This window comes from Pseudochaenichthys georgianus, chromosome 10 (assembly GCF_902827115.2).
Source record: "Pseudochaenichthys georgianus chromosome 10, fPseGeo1.2, whole genome shotgun sequence".
Taxonomy (NCBI): domain Eukaryota; kingdom Metazoa; phylum Chordata; class Actinopteri; order Perciformes; family Channichthyidae; genus Pseudochaenichthys; species Pseudochaenichthys georgianus.
This window is the reverse complement of record NC_047512.1, coordinates 14697847-14723095: the sequence shown is the minus strand read 5'-3', so window position 1 is coordinate 14723095 and position 25249 is coordinate 14697847. Positions and strand designations below refer to the sequence as shown.

Genomic DNA, 25249 nt, shown 5'->3' with positions numbered 1-25249 from the left:
CCGCATATGTTGTGCCTTACCAGTCATTAAGCTTTAAAACATCGCACCTGCTAAAGATTGGATTTATTTCCTAAAATCATTATTTGTGTATATTCTGTTTTGCGTTCTTGATGTATATAACCAAAGATAACACAACATTTGATGGAGCTAGATCTTTGAAGTCAGTTTTTTCCAAAACTTGTTTAAATTAAAGGTTTCCTTTTACTCTTGTTTTCGATTCTGAAATGTACTGCTAATATTCTAACAAAATATGTTTTGGCCTCATGGGGGCATTGCAACGATCTATAAGCTCAGCATGATCATTACTGCCCGTTATATAGTTGCTGGGAAAGGTTTTAGGAAACATTTTAGGCATGTTGCCGATATGGAAACATATTTATTTGAAATGTGCATGATTTTTTTTAAACACCTAATGATTGTTAGTCAAATATTCACGTTTCTCCACAAACGTCACATGACATATCTGACTCTTTAGCCTCTTGATGTCTAATAAGTTTCACCAGCTAGTTACTGGCGTCAGCTGTTCTGTTTTCTCAGCGGGGTTTAGAGCTATTGTTTCTAAAATCAGCTTGGAGTTGTAAAGTTGGAGGCTGTTAAACCAAAACGATGAACTGCAAAATGCAAACAAATATCCATAGAGCCGACGTGAGCTGGAAGTCAATTAATAATTATATTTGGCCTTGTTATTTATTTCATTTTTAATGTGAAAATACCATAAATTGTGATTGTTACAGACTTGACTACCTGCAGTGAAACATATGTGAATAGTATATATTTTATATCTATTCCACAAACTCCATTATAAGATAGTACTACATTTGAAACTTAGCTTGTCTTCTAAAATATTGATTTTTAGAAGAAACTCTTTTATGTTATTTTTCTGGCTTTTCATCAAAAGACTCCACAGCTCTGAAATCCCATTTTAAGATTTATTTTGGGATTCAATATTCTCAAAATGTCTTAAGTTTCTTGTCAACATGTGAAGGTCTTACTGCAGCTATAAGCAACACTTTGTTTTCCCCACAGCAAAGCATCTTCTAAGATTATGTCGGAGTGCAAAAACACTTTTCAGGAATAACAGCATAACTGCTGGTTATCCGACAGCAAAGCAGACACAACAATGCATTGATGTACAAAGATGTTGTTGTACACAACTGAACAGTGTATCCGAGCACTTAAAGGTTACACAGCAAACAATCTGACTGGAATACACATTGATTGCTAGGAAACACTTCTGCAAACCAAGTGTTGTTATTTATTTGAACATCTGTCCGATATCCCTCTGGAACAGCTGGTCTTTTCTCACATCACACGCCGCCCCACACTGTGGTACAGTACGAGATGAAGAATTCAGATCTCCACAGCTCGGAAAACATTCAAGATCAGAAGTGTGAGGCGATCTGCACAGACAACGCCTTGTTTGGAGGTTTCTGTCTGAAGTGGTTCCTAACAACCTCCACCTAGATGCTTTCTAACACAGACTCACAGCCAATGAGAAGCGGCAGGCACGGGGGGTTGTTTGTGTGAGCAGGTTTTGGCAAGACACCCGAGGACATTAAGCAAAGGTCACGTAGATGTTGTTTCAGGTGAGTGGGTCGCAGTTGGTAGTGTGTGTGTGTGTGTGTGTGTGTGTGTGTGTGTGTGTGTGTGTGTGTGTGTGTGTGTGTGTGTGTGTGTGTAGAGAGAGAGAGAGAGAGAGAGAGACAGACAGACAGTGTGTCCATATGTACACCTATTGAGGAGGCGGCCGTGGGAATGTGAGAGATGACTTGATGACAATATGTCCTCTTAGTTGTCCTTGAGGGTGAGGAGATAGAGGCTCCAGTCAGGCGGAACTGGATGCCTGTCACTCACGGCGGGGGAGGTGATTGGGGGGGGGAGGCGGAGGGCTGGGAGGGAGGAAGGTGGTGGTGGGGGGGGGGGGTGCGAGGGCTGCACAGTGCATGGGCCCCCTGGGAGCCATCGGCAGGCCTGTGATAGATCGAGCTGGACAGCAGCTTAGAACAGCGTGTCCTTTCAGCTTCAGTCCTTTTTAAAGTCCTCGCTGGTTTCAAAATGCCTAGAGTAGAGACGCGTGGCTTCAAATTCTTTTGACAACACGTGTTAAAAATAATTCTCATATTATACTGTATTTAGTTAATTTCATATCAAAAAAGAAATTGAATACATCCTAAAATGTATACTGCTTGTGATTTGTGATACAAAAAACATAAATTCCTAATCACTGTTTAAACGATGACAACAACATTTAATCGTTGTTTCTGCCAAGTCCCAACATGTTGAAACTGTAAAGTGTTCACTGACAAAGCATTCAGTACAATATTCACTGTATATATATGTAATCTGTTAGAAGGCAACCACAGCACTTGGTTAAGGTTAGGGGGAGATCAAGGTCTTAGTTTAAAGTGATGATCAGTGACCTCGTTAACATTTGACTGAACACACTATCTTTCCATCTTAAGCACAGAGTTACCTTCATTATAAAATAAACCTGCTTCACTGTTTGTAGAAGATTGCATGTTAATTGTTGCTAGCTGAAGCTCTGACCGCTACCGGCCTCCAGACTGAGACTATTAGCATTGGTTAGCATTATAACTATAACTGTTGAGTGAAAACTGCTGATTTATGTACACTTGAGTCAATTCTGTTGAGCCATTGATTTAAAAAAATCTAAATATACCTGCTAATGTCCAGATAGAAGACATCTTGACATGTTGCAGTAGGACAAGCAAAGGATTCAAAATACAATGATTGAAGGCTAATGTCCATTTAGCTTCTTCTGTTTTAAATTCCTCAGCGTTATACTGCATGCTGACTCACTTTCAAACTGTTACGACATACTTGAACCTGAACAATTATTATAGCAAATGAGCTTTTCAAAGTCAACATTTCTGCTGTGAAGTCGAGTCTGTAATTTCTTCAGACAATAAAAATAGATATATTTTACATAATTCACGCATGCTGTGAGTGACCGAGTGTGCCTGTGCTTAAGATTTAGCTTAATAGTCCGTTTCTCAAGAGATTCTGCCTGATAGCTTATTAGAGGCTTTGTTTTCAATTATTAGTGGTGTGTTGTCCCGTTAGATTAATGTGAATCACAGACTGTGCCTTCAACTGGCTCGAGAGCGGTAAACATTTCAATTGATCGTACATTGAACATTTAATTTCGGTTGATCGGTTCAATTGAAGTGTTCTTTTAAAGGAGAGTTGCGCTGACAATGAAATTGCAGATAGTCGGGGTGTTGAGTCACACAGTTTGACGTCTCTAGATCCTCTCTGCTGTAGCACACCAAATGTTGCATTGTTGTTTTTGTAATGTCAGGCTGGTGAAGCCTTTATTCTCCAGGATTTACACTTGTGAAGTTTTATTATCATCAAATATTTTCAATTGAATTCCAGCTACAGTTTAAAGTGTCTTTTTTGTGAATCGACCCAAAAATGAGAATAAAACACACTTTTTTGGTAATGAGGTTTGTGTCCCATGCAGGTTTAAAAGAAATCATTGGAGTGCTCAAACTCAAAGCAGCAAGGCATGGAGAATCAGCGTTCGCACCAGTGTTGCAGAGGAAGCAGTCTTCTGTGTTTCCCTTGTCTCTCATTGTCCTCAACCAGCATGCATTTTTCTGAGCACAAGTATATTCACATGCGCCATGACAACAACTAATGACTCCCAAATACTCCGAGTGCACTCTAGTTGGCATGGTTGTTTTTTTAAGGGTAAAATGGAACACTTTTCATACTGCCACTGCAGAGGTGTAACCTTTATGAATAAAAGCGAACACAGCTTCTGCCGGAACAATTCATCTTCTTCTAGGATAATGACAATTAAAGACACACACACACACACACACACACACACACACACACACACACACACACACACACACACACACACACACACACACACACACACACACACACACACACACACACACACACACACACACACACACACACACACACACACACACACACACACACACACACACACACACACACACACACACACACACACACACACACACACACACACACACACACACACACACACACACACACACCACACACACACACACACACACACACACACACACACACACACACACACACACACACACACACACAAGAACATTACTGTAAATGAAAACAAACCTGTGTGGGGAATTGTTGGAAACGTTATACATTAGGCAGAGGCGAGAGTAGGAGATATTAGGAGATATTACTCGAAAATGAGGATCCACAAGGGGAATAATTACAGCTGGTATAGATTTCCCACCCAGGAGCAGCGGTGCAGATGGCCTTCACACATTTCAACACATGTTCTCAATATTCCCTGTCAGACACTGTATGGTATGCATATTTGTGGATGTGTTTCCCTGGTAAGGTGATTTTTAACAGATTTTGTATATAGAGAATCTGAGAGGAAGAGATAGAGAGGGGGATTTGATAGTGTGGTGTCTCAAGACCTCAGGGATTATGTTTGTGGACACTGATTACCAAGCCTGTCAACTACCAAGGCCTGGAGAATTTGGATAAATGAAGTGGGAATGCTCTTCGGTTGCCAAACACATGCAGGCTGCTGTTTGGCGATGGCTGCTGAATACAGGCAGCTGGTTCTGGACAGGCGCCAGCTCAGAAAATTCAATTTGGAAAATACTGGTCAGTCACTAATTCGTCATCAACTTAGTTGGTACAGGGTAAAATGAGCCTCTGCCAGTGCACAAAATCAATCTCACTGAACAACCTGACGGCCAACAGAAACACCATGCAACATGTTGCAAATACTGGAAATACAGTATGTGGCTGTACGGCACCCATTTACAGTATATGATGACACTACTTGTCAATTTGTGCATTTGAATGTATACTGAATGTACAATAACAATCATTGAAGTCTGAAAATGTTTACATAAACAACCAAAATGCAATTTTAATCGCACAAAATAGCAGAACGATTTTCCATGTTTATTGAAACATTACAAAGTGTGCTAGACATTTGCCGTTTCCCTTCTCATACATTTTCCTTCCTACTAAAACGTAATTAACTTTACCATCTTTGTGCTTGCTCTGTTGTTTATTATTTACCCTGCAGCTTCTACCTTGACCCGACCACCTCTGTATGACATGTTTAAATCCCTATGATATATCGCTTCCTTCAGTGAAAAAACCCCACATATATTTCTCTTTTCTTTAGCTTTCAGCAGGTTATATAAAGATAGCTTTGAAGTCCTGTTGATCTGGTAATGATGCAGTCAATCGCACAATAGCTCTTTCCCATTTGAGACCTGATTCTTGTGTTTTTTTAACGTTATGCTGAATAGGGCTGCCACTCAGTGGACATTACAGTTTATATCGACGGTGAATGTCTGAAAGTTCTATGGGCATAAAAATGCCTGTTGCTAACAAGAGGCTTAAGAAACGCCCCACAAGAGAATTTTTATGCGGACGATACCGTGATGTACTGTGCAGGTCCCTCCATTAAGGAGGCTGGTGTTAAATTACAGGCTGTTTTTAACACTATTCAGACTCAGCTCTCTGAACTAAAGCTTCTTTTAAATGTTGATAAAACCAAGGTAATGCTCTTTTCTAACGCTAAAAAGACACCAGAGCCTGTTTTAGATATTGTAACTACGCAAGGAATAAAACTTGAAGTGGTTACCTGTTACAAATACCTTGGTATCTGGCTTGATGATTGTCTCACTTTTAAACTTCATGTCAATAACCTGTTTAAAAAGCTGAGGGTTAGGCTAGGTTTCTTCTACAGGAACAAGTTTCTCGCTTGAGGCCAGGAAAAGGCTCTGTGACCTTTTTACCTGTGCTGGACTATGGGGATCTGGTCTATATGAATGCACCTGCCAATTGCCTGGTCAAGTTAGATGCTGCGTATCACAGTGCACTGAGATGTGTGACAAACTGTAAAGCATTAACCCATCACTGTACCCTGTATGCAAGGGCTGGTTTGCCTTCGCTAACTGTACGGAGGCTCAGTCACTGGTACATTTTTATATACAAAGCCATGCTAGGGAAACTTCCATCTTATATCTGCTCCCTGATCTCTCGGAGAATTGTAAGTGGCTACTGCCTGAGATCGAATGCTGTGGTTTTATTAAATGTGCCAAATGCTAGGACTGTCTTAGGGAAGACAGCTTTTAGATGCGCAGCTCCTCTGTCTTGGAATAGTCTGCAAATTAAATGGAAACTGAACAATCTGGTGCCACTAAATGTTTTTAAAGCTCGGTTGGATGCTACTCAATCGGAAGCTATTGGTACCTGTTTATGTGGATAATTATGTAAATGTTGCTGTATGTCCTTTTGTTGTTCTATTTATGTTTTTATGTTTCATGTGGAACTACTTGAGCAGGTCTCCCTTGGAAAAGAGATCAATGATCTCCATGGGATTTATCTGTATAAATAAAGGTTTGAAATGAAATGAATACACTGTCAGTCATGGTTGCTATTAGAAACACACCAGTTAGTTTAGTGAAACCCCTGAATGTCACAGAAAGTCTTAAATTAAATTGTATTCTCTGTTAATTTCTATTTTTACTTAGTTAAAATATGCTTCCATGCAGATCAATAACCACACCAGGCTTTCTTGGCAGAGGAATCTTCTAAATATAAAAGCAAAACATGCAGTTTTAACTTTAGTTTGGAAGCTGTATGCCTGGGCCCCGTCTGTAATGAGAGGACTAGTCGAGCCTTTGCGCTAAATATACACGTCTGTAAGGCACTCAAACCTTTCTGCATTGTAATTAGCACCAGTCTTTTCTGTGGTTTTATTATATACGGAGGTAAGTAACTGCATCCAAGCAATTAAGAAACGTTTCCCTCTGCTTAACTGCAGGAAGTTCTTTCAATAGCTCCGACAAACTGAAAAGCACAAAAGTCCACTGAAGCCTGCTCCCTCCACATGGCATGACACATAATGAAACTGTATTTTGATGAATTGAATCATGTTGTTGCACCTTAGCTTCACTCTTGCATTTCTGTGGTATCTTAAATGTTTTGGAAGTTACTCAGAAATCATTATGTGGAGTATGGAGCATTAAATGGAAATCTAAAAATAGATTGCCGTGAAGGGTTAAAGTGCTTTTGGGAATTCACCCAAGCAATTACTTTAAGCATCAATTTGATGTTAAAATGTTTTACAGCTGCCAATGCCAAAGGCCGGTTAAGGAAAATGCTAAGGTCATTAGCCTTTCAAAGAATAAGCTAGAATGTGTCAAATTGCAAAAACTTAATGGAGCTGTCCTCCTAAATCACGTTAACACTGCTAAAACAAACAGCTCGTAGCAATATACCTCCCTTCTGAGCCAATTTTAAATAGTGTAGTAATACAGTGTATTTTTCTCCTTTTAGCAGATCATTCCCAACACAGTATAGATGTTAAGAAGCCGCTCTCAGATATTTCTCACAGAACAGCAATGCAGTTTAAACACTGAAACAGTTTCAGTGGTAAGAGTCACATTTTGAGACAGTTTCTCCGGAGCAAAGAGCAAAAGCTTCTTTCTACGTCTACCAGTTTGCACTGTTGTTCAATTACCACACAATTGCAGCCATAGGTTTAAAGAGTGCATTTACGAAAGAGTGAATTATGACATTTCATCACATCTAACACTCCTGAAGTGCAATAAACGTCACTAACTGATGATGCTTAACAGTGTAAGAGTATCCGAGAGTGGGTTTTTTCCTTTAATGTGCAGCAGACGGTAAAACTATATTACTCTAAGTTTATCGACAACCACCACGAAAAAAGCAGTTTATGTGGGGATAGTGGAGGTGGAGAGGCTTGAGCTTCACACAGTAATGGGTTTGAGTCTCTGCCCTTAATCAGATTGCTATCAGATAGGTGTCGGGTAGCGCAGACGGCTAGTACCGCAAGATATATAGAAATTCCGTTTTTTAAAGATTTGAAAGGAACAGCAAAACAGTTTGAGAAAAGGCTCACACTTTGTTGCTTCTTTGATAACGGATGAATAAGAAGATTGATCCTCAAATATGACAACAAATATGAGCATCAATCTTCTTATAATATTTTAGCTAGGAGACTGTTACTGTAGCTTCCACACAGTCTCACGGCATTTCGTGTTAAATTAATCTATTGATTCGTGTACACCAACATGATTTCGCCATTTTTTTCATGTCACACAGAATGATTTAAAAATCAATGTAAATAATAACAAATTAAAAGGGAAAAAAAGATGACAAAAAATACAGAATTCAGTATTCTGAGGACCTTTGCCCCATTTCTTTTCCTCGCGGACGGCAAAAAAAACTCCGATATTATACAATTTAAAATAAAAGGGATAGGGTTAGGCTTAGGGTAAGATATTGAGTAAGAACATGTTTTCATGAACCACACAGCTTCTGGTATTCCAAGACCCGACCGGACAAAAACATACTACCAATAGAAATACATTGCTTTTAAAAAAAAATGCGAAAATCGTGTTGTTGAACACGAATCAATCGATTAAATTAATTTCGTGACTATAACACAAAATGCCGTGAGACTGGGTTGTTAGCTTAGCTTAGCATAGAGACTGAAAGGAGCAGGACACAGCTAACCTAGTCTCTTTCTTTAACCACTATCAACTCCTTTACCTCACAAAAAACATGTTATATCTAGTTCATTTATTGTAAAAGTATCAAATCTGAGTTGTAAGGCGGGTTATGGATAATTTCTGAAGCGATTTAATGCGGGTGTTTGTTAGGAAATTACCAAAAAGCTTCTTCTTCTATCTGTTATCCCCTAGTAACAGAGATGGGGTGTTTTTTTAGTTGCCTAGTCTATTCTAGGCTGAATGATTCATTGATCATATATCTGAGTAAGATATATGATATAGAAATCTATAGCTGTGTTGTGTTGATGAATCATATACGCACTGTCCGTGGTGCTGATGTTGAATGCAGATTTGTTATTGTGACTTTTTTTCTGAGTCTAACTTTTGTGTCAGTTTTGTCCTGAATCTTTAATATTCTCTAAACTATACAGCTATAAGTACTAATAGTCTCTGGGGAACAAAACAAACTGGATCCGCTTGCCTGGATAAACTGTTCTAAGCCATCCAGAAAAGCTAGCAACTACATCAATCACAACACATTTATGTCTGTGTCAGGATCGAATCAATCAGATACTATATGAGATGTATTTGCCTAATTGTGCAGAGAGCCAGGCTAGCTGTTGCCGCTGCTTTGAGTCTTTATGCTAAGCTAATCATCTCCTAGCACGAGCTCCAACGCGTAACACAGAGACATTAGCAGGGGATCAGTCTTTTAATCTGACTGCCATCTGTTTTCTGTAAAAAGCCTCAAATGAATAATATAAAATATTTTTCTTGGCTTTCCTCTGTTGATTCGATGTGGAGACAGCAACCGTTAAGCAATTGTTTCTGTGGATCTCTTTATTGGCTTGAAAAGTGGAGAGGAGAGGAAATAATACTTCTTTAAAAAGAGAAAAACAGTTACCAAATAAAAAGGTTCTTCCAGGAGCACCTTTCTGTCAGGAATAATGGAGCGTGGATATATCTGCGGGCTGCTGGGAATATATGGAGCATATTTGTGCAGTAACTCAAGTGGAATTTTGGCAGAATTCACAGACTATCATACTTCTCCTGTTTTATTTTCCTTGCTGAAATCCATTCATCACGGAGCCTGTGAATCTTCAACGCAGCCTACCTTTTCTCTTCTGTCAACCTACTCATACCTGAAAGGGATGTAATGACCCACTTTCTCTCCTTGTCCCCCGGCGACTCTGCCGCTTACCACGTTTGACCACCTTGCTGTGGTCGACTACAGTCTGCAGCTGCTGTTAATTTACAGGAGCACTGTGCACCCCTTTTCAGCTCTGAAGCACATATGACTAATCACACCAGCCATTTTAAACAACTTGAGCTTTCTCTGCAATAAATCACCTTGATACGTGCTATTGTGCCCATAATAGAGCTGCGTTCAGGAGGGACGGTGCACGGGGAACTTTGGGAGCTGTTTAGTACTTTTGGTCAACACACTATTGTGAGACAAACTCAGGGACTGGGACACATTGTTGTTTGTTTCTATGATCTCAATACAAATCAAAGTGAAAATAACAAAGGGCTGTATATTCTTTATACAACAGCTTGGGGAATATGACATTTCCCCAGACTGTTTGCTTAAAAAGATCATTCTTACCTTTTTATCTTTATTTTCAGGACAAAATCCATAACACACAATCTTGTAAATATGCCTCAGAGGTTTTTCTAGCCAGATTCTTGTGTGTGCATGCAAATGTGACATTAGCCTGAGCATTTAATGAAATGTTGCTGAGATAAATTTACCAAAGTTTGATCTTCTTTCAACATTTTGTTCCCTGTCAAAGATGTGTCTAACTTTTGCTTAACACGTTTCAGCTAAACCCCAAACAAACTAGAAAGAGGAAATAGCTGCTCTTTTCTCTTTACCTCAAAAACTCAGAGAAAAAAGAGACCTCCAAGTAAATATATACTTTTTATCTTCACCTGCCAACAGTACGGAGAACAGAGAGACTTCACAAGGCCTTTAAGGATGGTGTTAAAACACCTTTCTTAGGACATGACAAACAACGTAACATCCCTTTTAATACCGTAAGCCAACATGAAATAGATACAACTTCCACAGTATCATCAACCAGTAGTAAAAAATGAATTGAAGTTAAACGACACAAAGGCGTGAGCTTTGACTCTGTTGTACCATTTCTTTCTTCCTCCTGTCATTGTATGGCACCGTGCTGCAGCCTCCCTTTGTGCCTTGCCTGCCTGGTAACCGCTCTGCAGAGCTGAGGAACAATCTTCCGCTTGTCAGGAGTGCTGAATGAATCCTGTGGCTTATTTTTGTTTCACAATCTGAAACAGACTTCAGACGACCAAAGGCTGCGAGCACAGACTGCAGGCTTCTGACGTGTGGGGCAGACAGTCACAAGGTGAACGACCTCTATCGTGGAAACGTCTCTTTGTCGCTCTGCTGCTTTCCAGCCACACCACCTCCTAATAAATCAACAAGAGCACACTCTGGGATCCAGCAGCTAAGTGGCATTTACGAAACAGCTTGTGAGAGCTGTAAGGCTGCAATTTGGATAATTTAGACGCAAGGCAATACTTTTGGCCAGATGAACGGCATTAACAGCAACTGGAAAGTCTTTCAAGTGACTAAAGAAAGAAACTTAAAGTCCAAGTAGCATTATGTTAAGAGTCAATGATAGGAGAACTTCTTGTGGTTCAGTAGGGCCAAAATGTTTTCCATTTGTTCAGGTTCACTCAATATTGGGGATGTGACACATTTAAATTCACTGGCAATACACCAACAGATGACAATAGATAGTCGCCTTGTTATCAGCAGTGCCTGTAGTGCAGTTATTTGCGTGCCAACTTATACATTAAAAAATTGTGCGTGGAAAGCAATACAAGCCGGTCTCCATTCAGCTTACTGCGAAAATGCCAAGATACTGTGTCTGCTGCAAACACCAATAACGGCAGCTTCTGCAGACGTCTACAGTTTAGTCGGGATGATCAAAGTCGAAATCACGACAACAAGAGCCCCATCGACTCTTCTTTTATCATAACAAAGCTGATATCCCAGGCACTACTTCATCCGTGCCAGAACACATATAACACAAGCCTGCGATGCCTGTAACAAGGTAGACCGTTGGAACAATCCCTTACAGAGCTTCTGGGAGACATACAGGCTCATAATTGTTCAAACATTGTTTACACCATGCCTCTGCCTTGAAGACACAATAAAGGAGGGAGTGATAGCCCTATGCAGAGACACTGGGCTATAACACTGGGTCTATTGGTACTGATGAGAAGCTCTTGGTCTGTTGCCATGGCCCCTGTGTGGGTTGCATGTCAGTGCTGCTCTGCCCCTTCTTTTTAATAACACTGAAGAATACTTTGAAGGCCCAATGGGAGAACACAAGCCATTACGTTCCCGATGCTCTGGGTCTGTCGTTACAGCCTCACATTGTCTCATGCTATTAGAAAAGGAAGAGTGTCATTATGTGACTTGGTTTTTCAGTTTTTGTAGTTGTAATGAAACCTATGGTCCATTATGGTCAGCCACTAATGAAAGACTTGCAAATTGAGCACTTTGAAATAGCAAATGAATTCTTTGCAGTATTTTTTCTGGGGTAGAAAATGAAAGCAGTAGCCAATATGATTTTTTCTCTTAGAATACAATTAATGAACAGCCTTTTCCCCTCTCTTTCTATCAACATAGAATTATTAGCTAATGTCGATTCCATTAACACAAATGTTCGAAACTCACACTTATTGACTATTTCATTAGAGATTCGAGTGGTTTTTGCAACTATTAGAGTTCATGAATTATTAATAACCATACTAATTACTGTATGTGTCTAAAAGGGTTCTTGCCTACACAAGAACATCATTTCCTGCATCACATGTCTCTATACAAACCTGATAAGGTCAGATCTCACCCTGTCATATGTTTGTATAGGTTCTCATTATATAATCCTGAAAGCAAATCCCTGCCTGGATGATTATCACACTTCCTTTGAGAGAATAAAGCACTACCTTTCTCTCTGTCGCACAAGGAGGCGGTCATACGAACGGCAGGCTCAGAGGTCTAATTAAGATATAAAACATTCTTTCAATTATTAATGAATTCATGCTCTTTGAAATTTCATAATGTACCTGAAATTTCAATTACCACCTCTAGCTCCTGTATCTGCACCTTGAGTTATAAATATCTGAAATGTGTTGCATGTATTATTATATAATCAAATACAGATATACATTAGGGTTTATTCCCAACACTATTTAAATTACTTAATTAATGTTATGCAAGTTTGGAAGTGTAAACGTGTAAAGATGCACTGCATAAGTGTATAAGTGTATAAGCATAAGTGTTAGGATGTTTACACTCCAGTCTGGATGGACAGGGTCAAATCTGTTTCTCAGCAGGAATTCATTTTGATATTAATATGTAGTTAATGACAGCAATGTTGTTAATTAAACCCTGCAACATTTCGCCCAGGCTATTATTTGTTCCTGCCAGACAGCTAATGAGCCCCATATTATCTCAGCAAGAGACAAAAGCCCAGAGGACACTCTGTACTTTAAGGAGTCTGTGGCGCCTCGTGTAAATGCTTAGAAGAAAGCTGTGTTTCCAAAACGACGCTTCCCTGCCTACTGAGGGGGGAGTAGCAGTAGAAATGTAAAAGACCATCCTCCTCGAATTACAAATGATTTGGAAGTTTCCATTTCATCTGTCCACGCTGTAGCTGCTCATGCAGGTCAGTGGGTCAGCCCCGCTGCCACCAAGAACTCCCAGGAAAAGATCTTTATCACCGTCAGTCAGATGACAAACTGAAGTACATTTTCTTGGGAAATGAGTCACAGCAGCAGAGCAGCAGCTGCCATCAATCATGCACGTGGCGTTGAGTGCCAGATATCTACACATTCACCTCACAGTATGAAAAACACCTACACTGGACTTAAGTGGCTCCTTGGACAAGTTGACCTTCAGAAAAACATAACCACCATATGTGGCATAATGACTACTTTTGCTTTGAGTATTTTAAGTATATTTTGATGCTGATACTTTTGTACTTTTACATATAACACAGTAATCCTACACTCTGCTACTTCTACTATTACTCAAGTATAAGATCTGAGTACTTCTCCCACCTCTGCTTGTAGCACAGAGGCCGGCAGTCACTATGAAAGCTCCAGCCTTTGGCCCTCGGGGAAACGCTCTTCCCACACTTCCACACATCCACTTCCCACACACATCCACTCTCCTTCACCACTTGATTACTGCCCTCTACATCTCAGCCCTGTTTAAATGTATTGTATGCTCTTTGTTAACAAGTCAGTTAATTCATAGACATAGGCTTATTCATACTTTGGATTTGACTGACGTGTATGCTTAATGAGTTTCAACATTTTCGCCTTTCTTGACAGGCAATGATTGTACATCTTGGTTTGCTTTGCATATAGATCCAGCTAGCCTGGATATTTAAAGTCTATTATTTCCCCACTCTAGTTTGTCCCTTTTCCTAAATGAATAAGATATTTTTGACTAGTCGTAGTGAGAAAAGCACACGTAAAACCAACATCACCGATAACTCAATGCAATGCAGAACTCAGCAGTGTTATTATTCACAATTTGGTTAAAGCGTTGGCCTAGTGATCACAAAGCTCTTAACATAAATCATTAAAAGTTATAATAAAGCATATTTACTTTGGGTCGGTTAAGGTTTTTAAGGATGGTGGTGGAAAAAGTTTGTCTGGAGTCCCGGGCCAAGAAACTCATGGCAGGATCTGCTCTCCACTGAATGGATTATTCTGGATTATGGTGATGGATTCATATGGATTAGGATAGATTGACAACATCTGGAATGAATACCTAATCATTAATGATGTTCATTACTGCTCTAAAAACTAAGCTGTCTGGCTTACTTTTCTCATTTCCGGAGTAAACACTTGAAGTTTCACTGGATGAAAGATCTCCTTTTTAAAAGTATTATTGCTGATTCTTCATGTTTATTTCACCAATAAAGCAGCCCTAATAAGCCTTGCCGGTCCGGATGCATGTCATTATAATTAGCTAACATTCCAACTTTTCGAGCTGTTGCAAGTCTTCATTTTCTCACATAAAAAAGACTAATCAGCTAAGGTTTTTATCATGAAGTGTGCGACCGAGCACCAGACCTAAAGGGATGATTTAGATGCAGCTTCTCTCTTCGCATATTGAGCAAGGTGACTAATGGGGCAAACCCGCAAAAAAGTCAATGCAACCTTTTAATTGCTGACAGATATTTAGCCGAGCACTCTGACATACCCATTTTCAAGATTAGAGTTTTACTCGTTTTAAAACATTTCTGATCTGCAATATGTTACCAAAGGACAGATGAACAGAGTTTTTCCATAGTGCTGTTCATTTCTCTACCGTAGCATCGTAGCTGTGAATGCACTCGGAGGCTATAAGCGTTGGTGGGAGAGTGAAAGTGGATGTGAAAGCTCAATCACATTCTACATTGTACAACAGAGCAGAGGAGTCTTTCTTGGCAGTCACACTGGGGAGACAGAGAGGAGAGAAAGGAAAAGAGAGATGTCTGGGGGGAGAAAAGAAAGGAGGGCATTTGTGTCTGTTTACCCACCGCACTGTACATACAACATGCTTCACATGAGCTGCTGGTGAATTGGCAAAAGTAAGTACTGGCAATTAAGATGCTGATCTTTCCTACACTAATATTATTCTAGCTTCTAAAAAGAAAAATCACGGACGCACTAAAGTGTTGTACGGCACAATAAAGAACTCCCGGTGGGCTTTGCAGCGCTGTCACGCTCTCTGTAGCAGTCGCAATGTGCCACAGCCTCCATGAAGCCTTCTTACCTCAGGCACTCCACTGGCAACAATTTAAAACAACTCTCTTTTTGTTCTTCGCAGCCTGCAACCCCTCCCTCTTCCTCGCTGCTCCCCGAGTAGAAGGCATAATGCATCATCTTAGGAGGGAGCCTGCAGCGGCCTAATTTACCAGCCAGGGAGAAACACAAGTGGACACTGGCCTGCTAATGGATGAATGAGCCTGACGTGTAACATCTGAAAAGATTACCAGACTGAGGGGCAGGTCTCCCAAAAGGTCTTGCCAAACCAGCTCTTGAGATAAACCTTGTTGCCTCACCAGAATAATAATTCCCCCATACGAGACTGAGTAAACAAACAGAGTTTAAAGAGAAGATAGTCTTGTAGACAAACTAAGAAGAAAGAGACAACAGAATCATATCATGATCAAATCTTGTGTCTCCCCCCTTCCTGTTGCATGTTGACATCTGGACACTGAGGGGACTGTTGGGCATTCACTGCCTACGAGCAATAAATAAACAAAGGGGCGCCCGGCCTTGAAAAGTCGTACACCTGTGACCAGTGTGAAAGCAGCAGGCGCAGCACTGTTCATTAGAGAAGCCGGTCCTGACAGTGAGGCATTTAAGAGGCCATCAGGAGCGACAACTCAGCAGCTACCTTGGGAGCAGAGAGGGAAAGGCATCAAGGTGAGCAATGCAATTTCAGCTTGAATAATGGAGCACTTTCCTCCGGTCTGACATTCATGTATTTCTCGGGCAGATTTGCCGTACAGACCAACAACACCTGTGAGCTCTTCAATGTTCAACAGGAAAAAAAGGTTTACACAGGTCCACAATTACCCTGTGCCTGGCTGCTGGGCTGCAGATAATCTCGCTCAAAGTGGTTCATGAATTAAAAATAGGACCACATATATCAAATCTAATGATATGAGCATTTCATTTTGGATGCAGTGCGCTACAGACAGCAGACATCCACATCTGGATTTCATTCTTCACGGTTTTTAAAAATAGTCTTGCAACTTTCTCTCACCTTTTTTTTGGATCCACCAGTCAGATTCCATTTTTCAGGGAGTTGCAGATGTAAACTGGTAATAACAGGATTCATTTACAAGGAGGCAAAATCCCCCAGTGCGACTTGTGGCCCAGAACAATAACGAGCACATGGTAAACAGAAACGTGCCATAAGCCAAAAGAGAATGCCGAGGCACCTTATCTACACACAAAAACACACAATGCACACTGATGCGTACACAATCACATGGGCACACACACAACCACGCCCTCCAACACACACACACACACACACACACACACACACACACACACACACACACACACACACACACACACACACACACACACACACACACACACACACACACACACACACACACACACACACACACACACACACACACACACACACACACACACACCACACACACACACACACACACACACACACACACACACACACACACACACACACACACACACACACACACACACACACACACACACACACACACACACACACACACACACACACACACACACACACACACACACACACACACACACACACACACAGGCAATGATGGCATACTATCTTCCCAGAGCCTGTGTAGCAACATATGTTTTCAGGTAATTAAAAGAAGATCCCAAGTGGTTATCATGCCATATTGAAATACAATGCACAGAGCAAATTACAATTCTGCGCTTATTTGCACAAAGCCGGCTGCACAGGGTCACGTTGCTTTCAGTAAACTGTTGACGAGAATATACGAACAGTGTTTGTGGCTGCAGTCCGACTGTGGTTTAAACTTCTAATTAGATATGCTGAGGTCAAAGCAATATGTAATACGTGATACATGATGGTACGTGTTGGCTAGTTTGAAAGGAAGTAGCCATTGTTTTTAAGTGCAACAACACACATTACACTATTTAGCACAAAATCAATCAATCAATCAATCAATCAATCAATCAATCAATCAATCAATCAATCAATCAATCAATCAATCAATCAATGTTTATTTATATAGCCCAATATCACAAATGTTACATTTGTCTCAGTGGTCTTCACAGTGTGTACAGAATATCAGTATGACAATACGACACCCTCTGTCCTTAGACCCTCACATCGTACAAGGAAACACTTCCAGAGAAAACCCACAGTTTAAAGGGAACATGGGAGAAACCTCAAACAAAGGAGTTTTAAGCAGTCATTAAAATGCAGGAAGTGATTTAAGGGTCGGAATAAGTGATTTTTTTGGAGCAGAACACACTTTGTAATCAATGTTTATAGTAATAACATCTAAGGCAGAGACAGGGTTTCCTTAGCTTGTGATCTTCAAAGCTGCGGATTCTTGGATTTGTCAGTTTTGATCCATCACTTGAAAAAGTCCAAGCCCTTGTATTTAACCTGGCAGTGGAGCACCATACTGTTCAACACCACCTTCTCGTAACTACTTCCTCCTGCACCTCTTTCATTTGTTCACAGGGAGAAGGATGTGACTCTTAAAGCTAGTGTGCACCTCTCAGTCTCAGGTGTTCAGAATGAGAGGAAACCACAACTTCCTCTGCAAACTCTTTTTGTACATTTCAGGCTTTTCCTTTTTTCAATGATTATCCTTAAGCATGGTGTGTGCTGACTATATGGCGTACATCTTTTGGGTCCACTTGGCTTTTTCTGAGCACCAGCATATTTTTTCAATGAATTCCAATGAGAAATGAGCGCATACCGACAGAAGCATGCCAATGTCACTGAGGGAAGACACAACGGCTTAAAAACTCCATATGTTTCTTAGCCCTGCGTTTGATGTCCACCTTCAGATGTCAGTCCTAATGTCACTCACCTTTTAAGCTCTTTTCGGTTAGCAGCTTCTGAGGGAAAGATCTGGCTCTTCAGCTGCTAAATGTTCCTCTATGTTCAACAGATAACCTTCTGTCTGTAGTGAACAGTGAGTTTATCAGAGGTTTGAGTGAAAACAGCTGCAGACGATGTTGATGGGAGCCAGAACGGTAGAGCTGCAGACAGCGGTGGATGAAGTCCCGACACATTTTAGAGGAAAAGAATGAATACCACAGTGCAATTTATTAAAGTAAGTACAAAAGTATTGGCATCAAAATATACTTAAATGACCATCAGTAGGTGTGTGTGAAAGGGTGCATGCTGACTTACTGTGCAAAAGTGCTTTGAGTGGTCTTAAATACTGGAAAAGGGCTACAGTAATGCAGTCCATTTACCATTCACAAATCCGGACAATTTTCCCTTCAAATGTGACAAATACATTTGACATTAGCCATACATTGTTCATACAGATGTATATGTTATACTTTTTTCCAGTCAACTATAGCTCTCCGTGGTGTAAAGTACATTTACTGAAGTACTGTTTTAAAAAAAATGTTATGTTTCTTTACTTGAGTTTTAACATTTTTGTACTACTTTGCACCTCTACGCCACTACAATTCAGAGGTGAAACGTCTACTTATACTCCACTACATTTATGTATTACCTTTAGTTACTTACTGTTAAATATAAAAACACTTAAATAAGACTTTAGTTACTTCTGGAGTAAATTCACAAAGTTATTATAACATGTTCCACCTTTGCCAGCTGTCATAAATACGTGAATGTATTGATTAATTATAATACAAACATATACATGTATTTTTCTTAAATCGGCAAATGTGGATAATTCGTTTTTTAGTACTTGAGGTATTTTTGATGCTACTTTTGTATTTTTGATGCTACATTTGCCTCTGGTAGTTGGGCAGTTGATTTGACTTTAATAAGATATAACGTCCCATCCAAGGACCATGCATATGTGGTTAATCTTGATAGGACCATATTTCCAGGAAGCCTTGAGCTGTGGAAATAATTAAAGCCATTATAACCATGGTCACATGCAGGTCTCTGAGAATTGTTTTCCATATGTGTAAGGTCTCTGGTGAAGCCTTGGACTTTAGTTGAATTGTATTTGTTGAGTTGTAACCAAAATGCTCATCTCTGCTAAAATGGAAAACAACCCCCACTCAACTGTTTCCTAAAATAAATGATGTACCCTCCCTTTGGCTTCAGACACTGCGCTCCGCTGCCCAGAGTCTATACATGTAGGTGCCAGACACTGCTCAGGATTAGCTGGTGAGTCAAGTGTCCTGCTGCATTGCACCCAATACCTGTTTACAACAAGGTGCTGGCTGCATGTTGATGCAGGAGAACTGCAGGAGAACTCATCCATCCATCCATCTACATCTATCAGTCCGTCTCTTTACCTTCAGAGTGTCCTGATGCTTTTACTGAGCATACAAAGCTGCATTTTACTCGCCTGCTGTGTCTGAGGAAGCTTCTTTTTACATCTGACAGACAGGTGATTCTCCTTTTGAAGTGTCTCCAGTCTACTTCTCACTCACTGAGCAGGAGGCCAGAGAACCGGCCTCCCCCTCAAGACCCCATTAAAGCAAAACCCAGGGTCCGCAGGTTTGATATTCATCGCCTAGGCAACCTCTGCCATCAACGCATTTTAAGCCACGTGAGAAGGATCACAGCTTATTAAAGTGGAAATAATGACCGCTCTACCTCCGGCATGAAATATTTAACAAGGACAAAGGAGATGGCTTGTAGGTGATTCATATCTATGTTGAAAGGAGAGAACGTGGACAATGGAGGATACACAGGAAGTGCAGTTGAACCTTGGCTAACCTGAGCGTAGAAAAGGCTGAAAGTTTGTATCTCGATGGAAGTAGAAAGAGTGAAATAATGGAAGAGGGTGTTCTGAATTAATGTTTATTAGCATTTACAAAGATGTTGGTATAACAGCAAGCGACATCCTGTATGTGTGTTCTCCTCTGTTCCCCTGTTGGCATTAGCAGTACACACAAAGCAGGCTTATGCATCCAGGTTTGAAGTTTACGTGCTCAATTTGAACCCTCATCTCATTGTTATAATCTTCTTATTTGCAACTGTGCTCAGAATGTATAGAGCTTCCCATTTCTGGATGTGAAATCCTTGATGTATTTTTCCTCCTGCCTTGGGTAAATTAGCTTTTTCATTTTGCCTCTTGGGAAAATCAGGGTAAAGGAGCGGAGTGAAAATGCTCTGCATCAAGTGCGATTGAATTGGATTTTACAAGATGAATTTCCAGGGACAAGAGTTTATCCCAATTACATTGCCAAGAGGTTTCAGTCCTCCTGCAGCCACTCTGGTCAACAGCAAATAGGGTCAGCTTTGAGTTATCAGGATCCGTCATTGTGAGGAGATGTTTACAATGTGTGCAGGAAGTAGATAAATACAACAGGCAGACATTTGCGGCGGTAAAAAAGCAGCTTGTGGTTTGGTCCAAGATTTCATGAAATTACAGATCTGACAGCCAAAACATGAGCAGAGCAAAACACAGCTGTCTTTCCGTAGCCCACACATCTTTTAATCTGGCAGAATACAATACAGGCTGCAGGGGCTGCCTTTGGCTCTATGTGTGGCTATCCATTTTCCTCACTCGCATATTTCTTTTCCTTGAGGGAGCCTGTATGATTTACTGATGTGTCTTTTATCTGAGGACCACACTTACGACAGACAGTGGCAATACGACTGATGACTGGTGAACAATGAGGTGATATTTGGACTTACCTTCCCCAGACTGGGGCTCCACAGATATCTGAGGCTTAAAATGCAGAGACCCAAAACGAGGAAGACCAGAGCCAGAACCAGAGCCACGCGCTGGTACGTGTGGTACTTGGCCTTCTTCTCCTTTCCCGCCTCAACCTGCAAACAATAGGGTTTGATATTATATATGGCATATAAATCAGGCTGGTTCTTGTAGCTATACTATAAAAACTGAATTTGTACATATCCCATATTTCAAATTTGATATGTATGCAATCCCTTTGGAATACATAGTTCATGTAGGGAAGGAAGTCTGCTTATCTGTATTATTGTGTTGCATTGTTGGAGAAGCCTGTGACCTAATATTTTCAACGACATAATTACTCTGTAGCAATGTTAGTTTGACAATAAAGAACCTTGAACCTTGAATAGAGACAAGATCCACATAGGGAGGAGCGAGAGGTGTTTGGGAGGGTCTAAAAACTGGAGATTTGACCCAGGAGAAACCAGTTTGTGTCCTTTGTGAAACCAGAAGTCAGCGTTGATTTATTTGTCACGTAACTTCCACACTTTAGAAACAATACTTCCGTAGTTATCTTAACCCAAACTTCATATTTTCCTAAACCCAGCGAATATTTAATCCATAGCTTCAGTATGGCCAAAATACTTAGAATTACACCTTACAGCCTGCTTTGGTTTAATTTGATTAAATAATTGATGACCATACAGTAGGTTGATTCCCATAAGCGGAGGGCTTAACATAATTGAATGTTTGCTGAAATGCACCTTGGGAGTCGAGGCTTACTTCTCTCCCAATTGTTTAAATACCTACGATGTGTAGCCAATAAGAACGTTTTCCAAAAGTCCAAGTATTGATTTAAATGTGAATTTTTATGTCTGAACTTCTAATTCATACTTATTTTATTTTCAGCATTGTTTTACTTTTTTTCTAAATAGAGTTCATTGGTAGTGTTTTCTCTCGTGCAAAGTCAATAAACCAACGAGAAGACTAATGACAAAAATAACCATCCCCATGCCAAGACCACTAATGAACAGACTGTACTACTGCCACAGAGAGGTTACCTTTATTAAACTTTTCTTTAAATGAAAACTCTGTAGTCTATTCCCGAGGCTCAAGGCCATAAATGAATAAAGACAGGCTTTTGTTCCAGCAGAGCTCCAGCAGGGAGAAATAAAAGCTTCTCATTCACACTGGATCCCTTTTGAAGGTCTCGGAGGACAACAGAAAAGCAGATATGTAAAATAAAAAACGGAACCAAGCTCAATTATCAAAATTGGTGTTGCTTATCTTCGTGTCTCTTAAAACGATGATTAAGCAGCTTTGGTTTTTCTATTGTGGCCGAGGCTGTTAAAGTAGTTAAGCTGCGGTACATTGGGCAGTACTTTAAATGGCTGACTTCCTAAAATAATATGTAGGAATCATTTTTTAATAATAGCTACATAGCTTTTCCCGACTTTGGACTTTGGTATAATTTGGGATACTGTTAAAATATCCCAAATAGTCCTATCCAATCCAAATAATTCCACATAGCCTTTTAATAATTCAAAAATTAAAATATATGTGGCGTTGTGTACAGGAAATCTCATATGTGCTTTGTGGATTTAGTTTCTGATTGGTAAATACATTAGCAGTAGGACTTTAAGGAAGAACGGAGGACACATTATTCTACAAAGACCCCGACAAAAATAAACTTTTTCCATTAATTAATTCCACATTTTTGAAATATTACAGACAGTAGCAACAAAAGCATGAGGCGCATGAAAGTGTTTTAAATTCCTAAGAATGGAAAAACAGAGTGCTACAATCAGAAAGCCAGAAATTCCTATCATTGTGAATTTTTCAGAGTAATGGGGAAAAAAGAAAAAAACATGTGGCTGAAACCCTCTGCTCTCCTGTGGCACGTTGCATAAGCAGTGGAAACTTAACTGGAGGACAAACCTCTCTCTCTGCCTGCACCTTGCAGTTTGAATACTCAGAGGAAGAAGGTGGGATTGAGAGACAGATGGACAGAAATAAAGGCAAGGATGGAGACGGAGTGAGCAGTCTGAGTGCACACAACTCGCCAACTAGTGTTTAAAGGTTTAGGAGTTCAGAATCAGCCTGGCAATTTCTCTCAGGCTTTGTGAGGAAAAGTGCCTGAAGCCCCATGCTGTTATCATGCAGGGCGGGGCACCTCCTCGAGAAAACTGCAGAAATAGGAACGCAACCTACATATCCGCCAAGCAGAAGTGGTGGTTTATCACACTGAGATATGCTCATATAAGTATTTGAAATCCTGTGAAAACTATTCTGACATTTGCAGCCACAGTTAAATTCTTCATCTTCATCTTCATCATCATCATCATCATCATCATCATCATCATCATCATCATCATCATCATCATCATCATCATCATCATCATCATCATCATCATCATCATCATCATCATCATCATTTTTCTCCATCAGTCAGGTAGACTGTGGTTATGTTGAGTACCTGATGCAACACGGCCTTTTCTTTGATGGACAGAACAAGAGCTTGCTTTTCACACATATATATATATATATATAAATGATAAAAACACTGTGCTTTGCAGACACTTACCCCTGCTATTACTCTATCAGTAAAGAAGTTATGCAACACGTGAAATATGAGTGGTGGAAAAAGTTCTCAGCCAAAAGTCCCTCCTCCTCCTCCCCCCCCCTTTCTTCTTAATAAAAAAGTCATACAAATAAAAATCATAGTGTATATTTGAATGCTGTGGTTTGCATTTGAGAAGCAAGAATATTCTTTATACAAAATAAATACAATAATTCAAGTGAGACTGAATATAATGGAAAGAAATAAAGAAGAGAGAAAGCCAAGTTGAAAATCCAAAATGAATTACTTTTGAGGATCTTCAGCTCAATGAGCAAGAGATCAAGCAGCAGCTCTTTTTTGATTAAAACAAATCTAACTTCTGACATATTTAACTTTTAGCTTCCACTCAAATATCACAGGATTCCCCACTTTTACTCCTGCGGCCACCTACTTTTAATTTATAGAGCTGTAAAAGTTTAAGGGTGCTCCCATTTTTCTAACTCTGTGGTAATTTAAAATGATGCACAGTATTCATAAAGACACTAAAAGTTTGGAATTTATTTTACATGGGTCTTTTGCTATCAATATAAGTGCAATAAATCAAACTTAAAAAGAAAAAAAATGGACTCACATCTTTCCACAGAATCTGTTGACTGCTGGATTTACTGCTTGCGTCCATGATGCAAGAGCACAGGAGGAATCTTTCCGACTTCTTAGCTAGGGGAAATACTCTGCGTGGCTGAGAGTCCAAGCTTCATACCAGTGCTGTAATTTGGGAGTGTGCTGAAGGGGAGGGGAGTTTCAGGTGGAGTGGAATTTCTGAAACATTTGTGATAGTCATTAAAAGCAAGGCAGATGTCTCCCCTCCGTCCTGCTCCCATTTCTAAGGTAGCAAGCCATGAGTGGATTCACTGAAAGATAAACCCTCTGTTGAATAAATTACAAACTATACTTGTTTAAAAAATACAGTAGTGATTCTCTACTTTCCGAAGAATCTCGCATGTAAAAAGAAAAAGAAGTACATCGTACCCACATAGTGCAGATGCCGATGTTTTCAGTTATATTTTTGTGAAGTATCAAAAACAGTTCAAGTGTCTGCTCTCTGCTTTTGTTCCCCAGTCTGTCAGTCTGCACACTCAGCAGGTACCGTAACAGGTACAGCAAACAAGAGCCGAGATAACCGAAGAGCGGCATAACGAATGAGGCAGCCTTATAAAATGAAAATAATTTGCACTTGTGCACATACAGGAGTAAACTAAGGGATGAGCCAAAGAGTGTTATCTGAGGACAGATGTTTAGGGCTCGCTTTATCACATAAAATAGCACATACAAATACTTTAATCCATGATTATGACATTTTATTTTTAATGGAAAAACACTTAAAATGATATCTTCTACTCTCGTTAAAAACTAAATATATGCAATTCATTTTAATAATGTAAATTCTGGATGGTAGATATCTCCTACTTCACTTTATTTAGTTTAGTTTATTCCCACATAATTTCTTTCCAAACTTGTTGTAATGTCACGAAGCACTTCATACCCTCTCGTTTGGATACACAAATCTACAACTAAGTGTATTAAAATATACATTTTTGGGTGGGGTGGAGACTTTAAGGCATCTTGTTGTAAGAGCTGTTGCCCGTAACAAACAGATAATGCAAAGCTACTTTCAAGGGCAACCAAAAAATAAATACTAAAACTCAAAATGTTTAATCTCAGCA

At 40.0% G+C, this 25249-nt stretch overlaps 1 protein-coding gene across 1 annotated transcript in view; it reads right to left on the bottom strand.

Moving 5' to 3' along the window:
• Positions 1-24284, bottom strand: part of tnmd (tenomodulin) — a 46813-nt gene extending 22529 nt beyond the window's left edge. Inside the window, exons 1-2 of the mRNA XM_034093072.2 lie at positions 24157-24284; positions 20968-21102 (exon numbers count right to left, since the gene is read on the bottom strand). Of these exons, the coding sequence (XP_033948963.1) occupies positions 20968-21102; positions 24157-24204 (183 nt within the window). The 5' untranslated portion in view covers positions 24205-24284. The remainder of the gene's footprint in view (positions 1-20967; positions 21103-24156) is intronic.
• Positions 24285-25249: the final 965 nt, after the last annotated feature.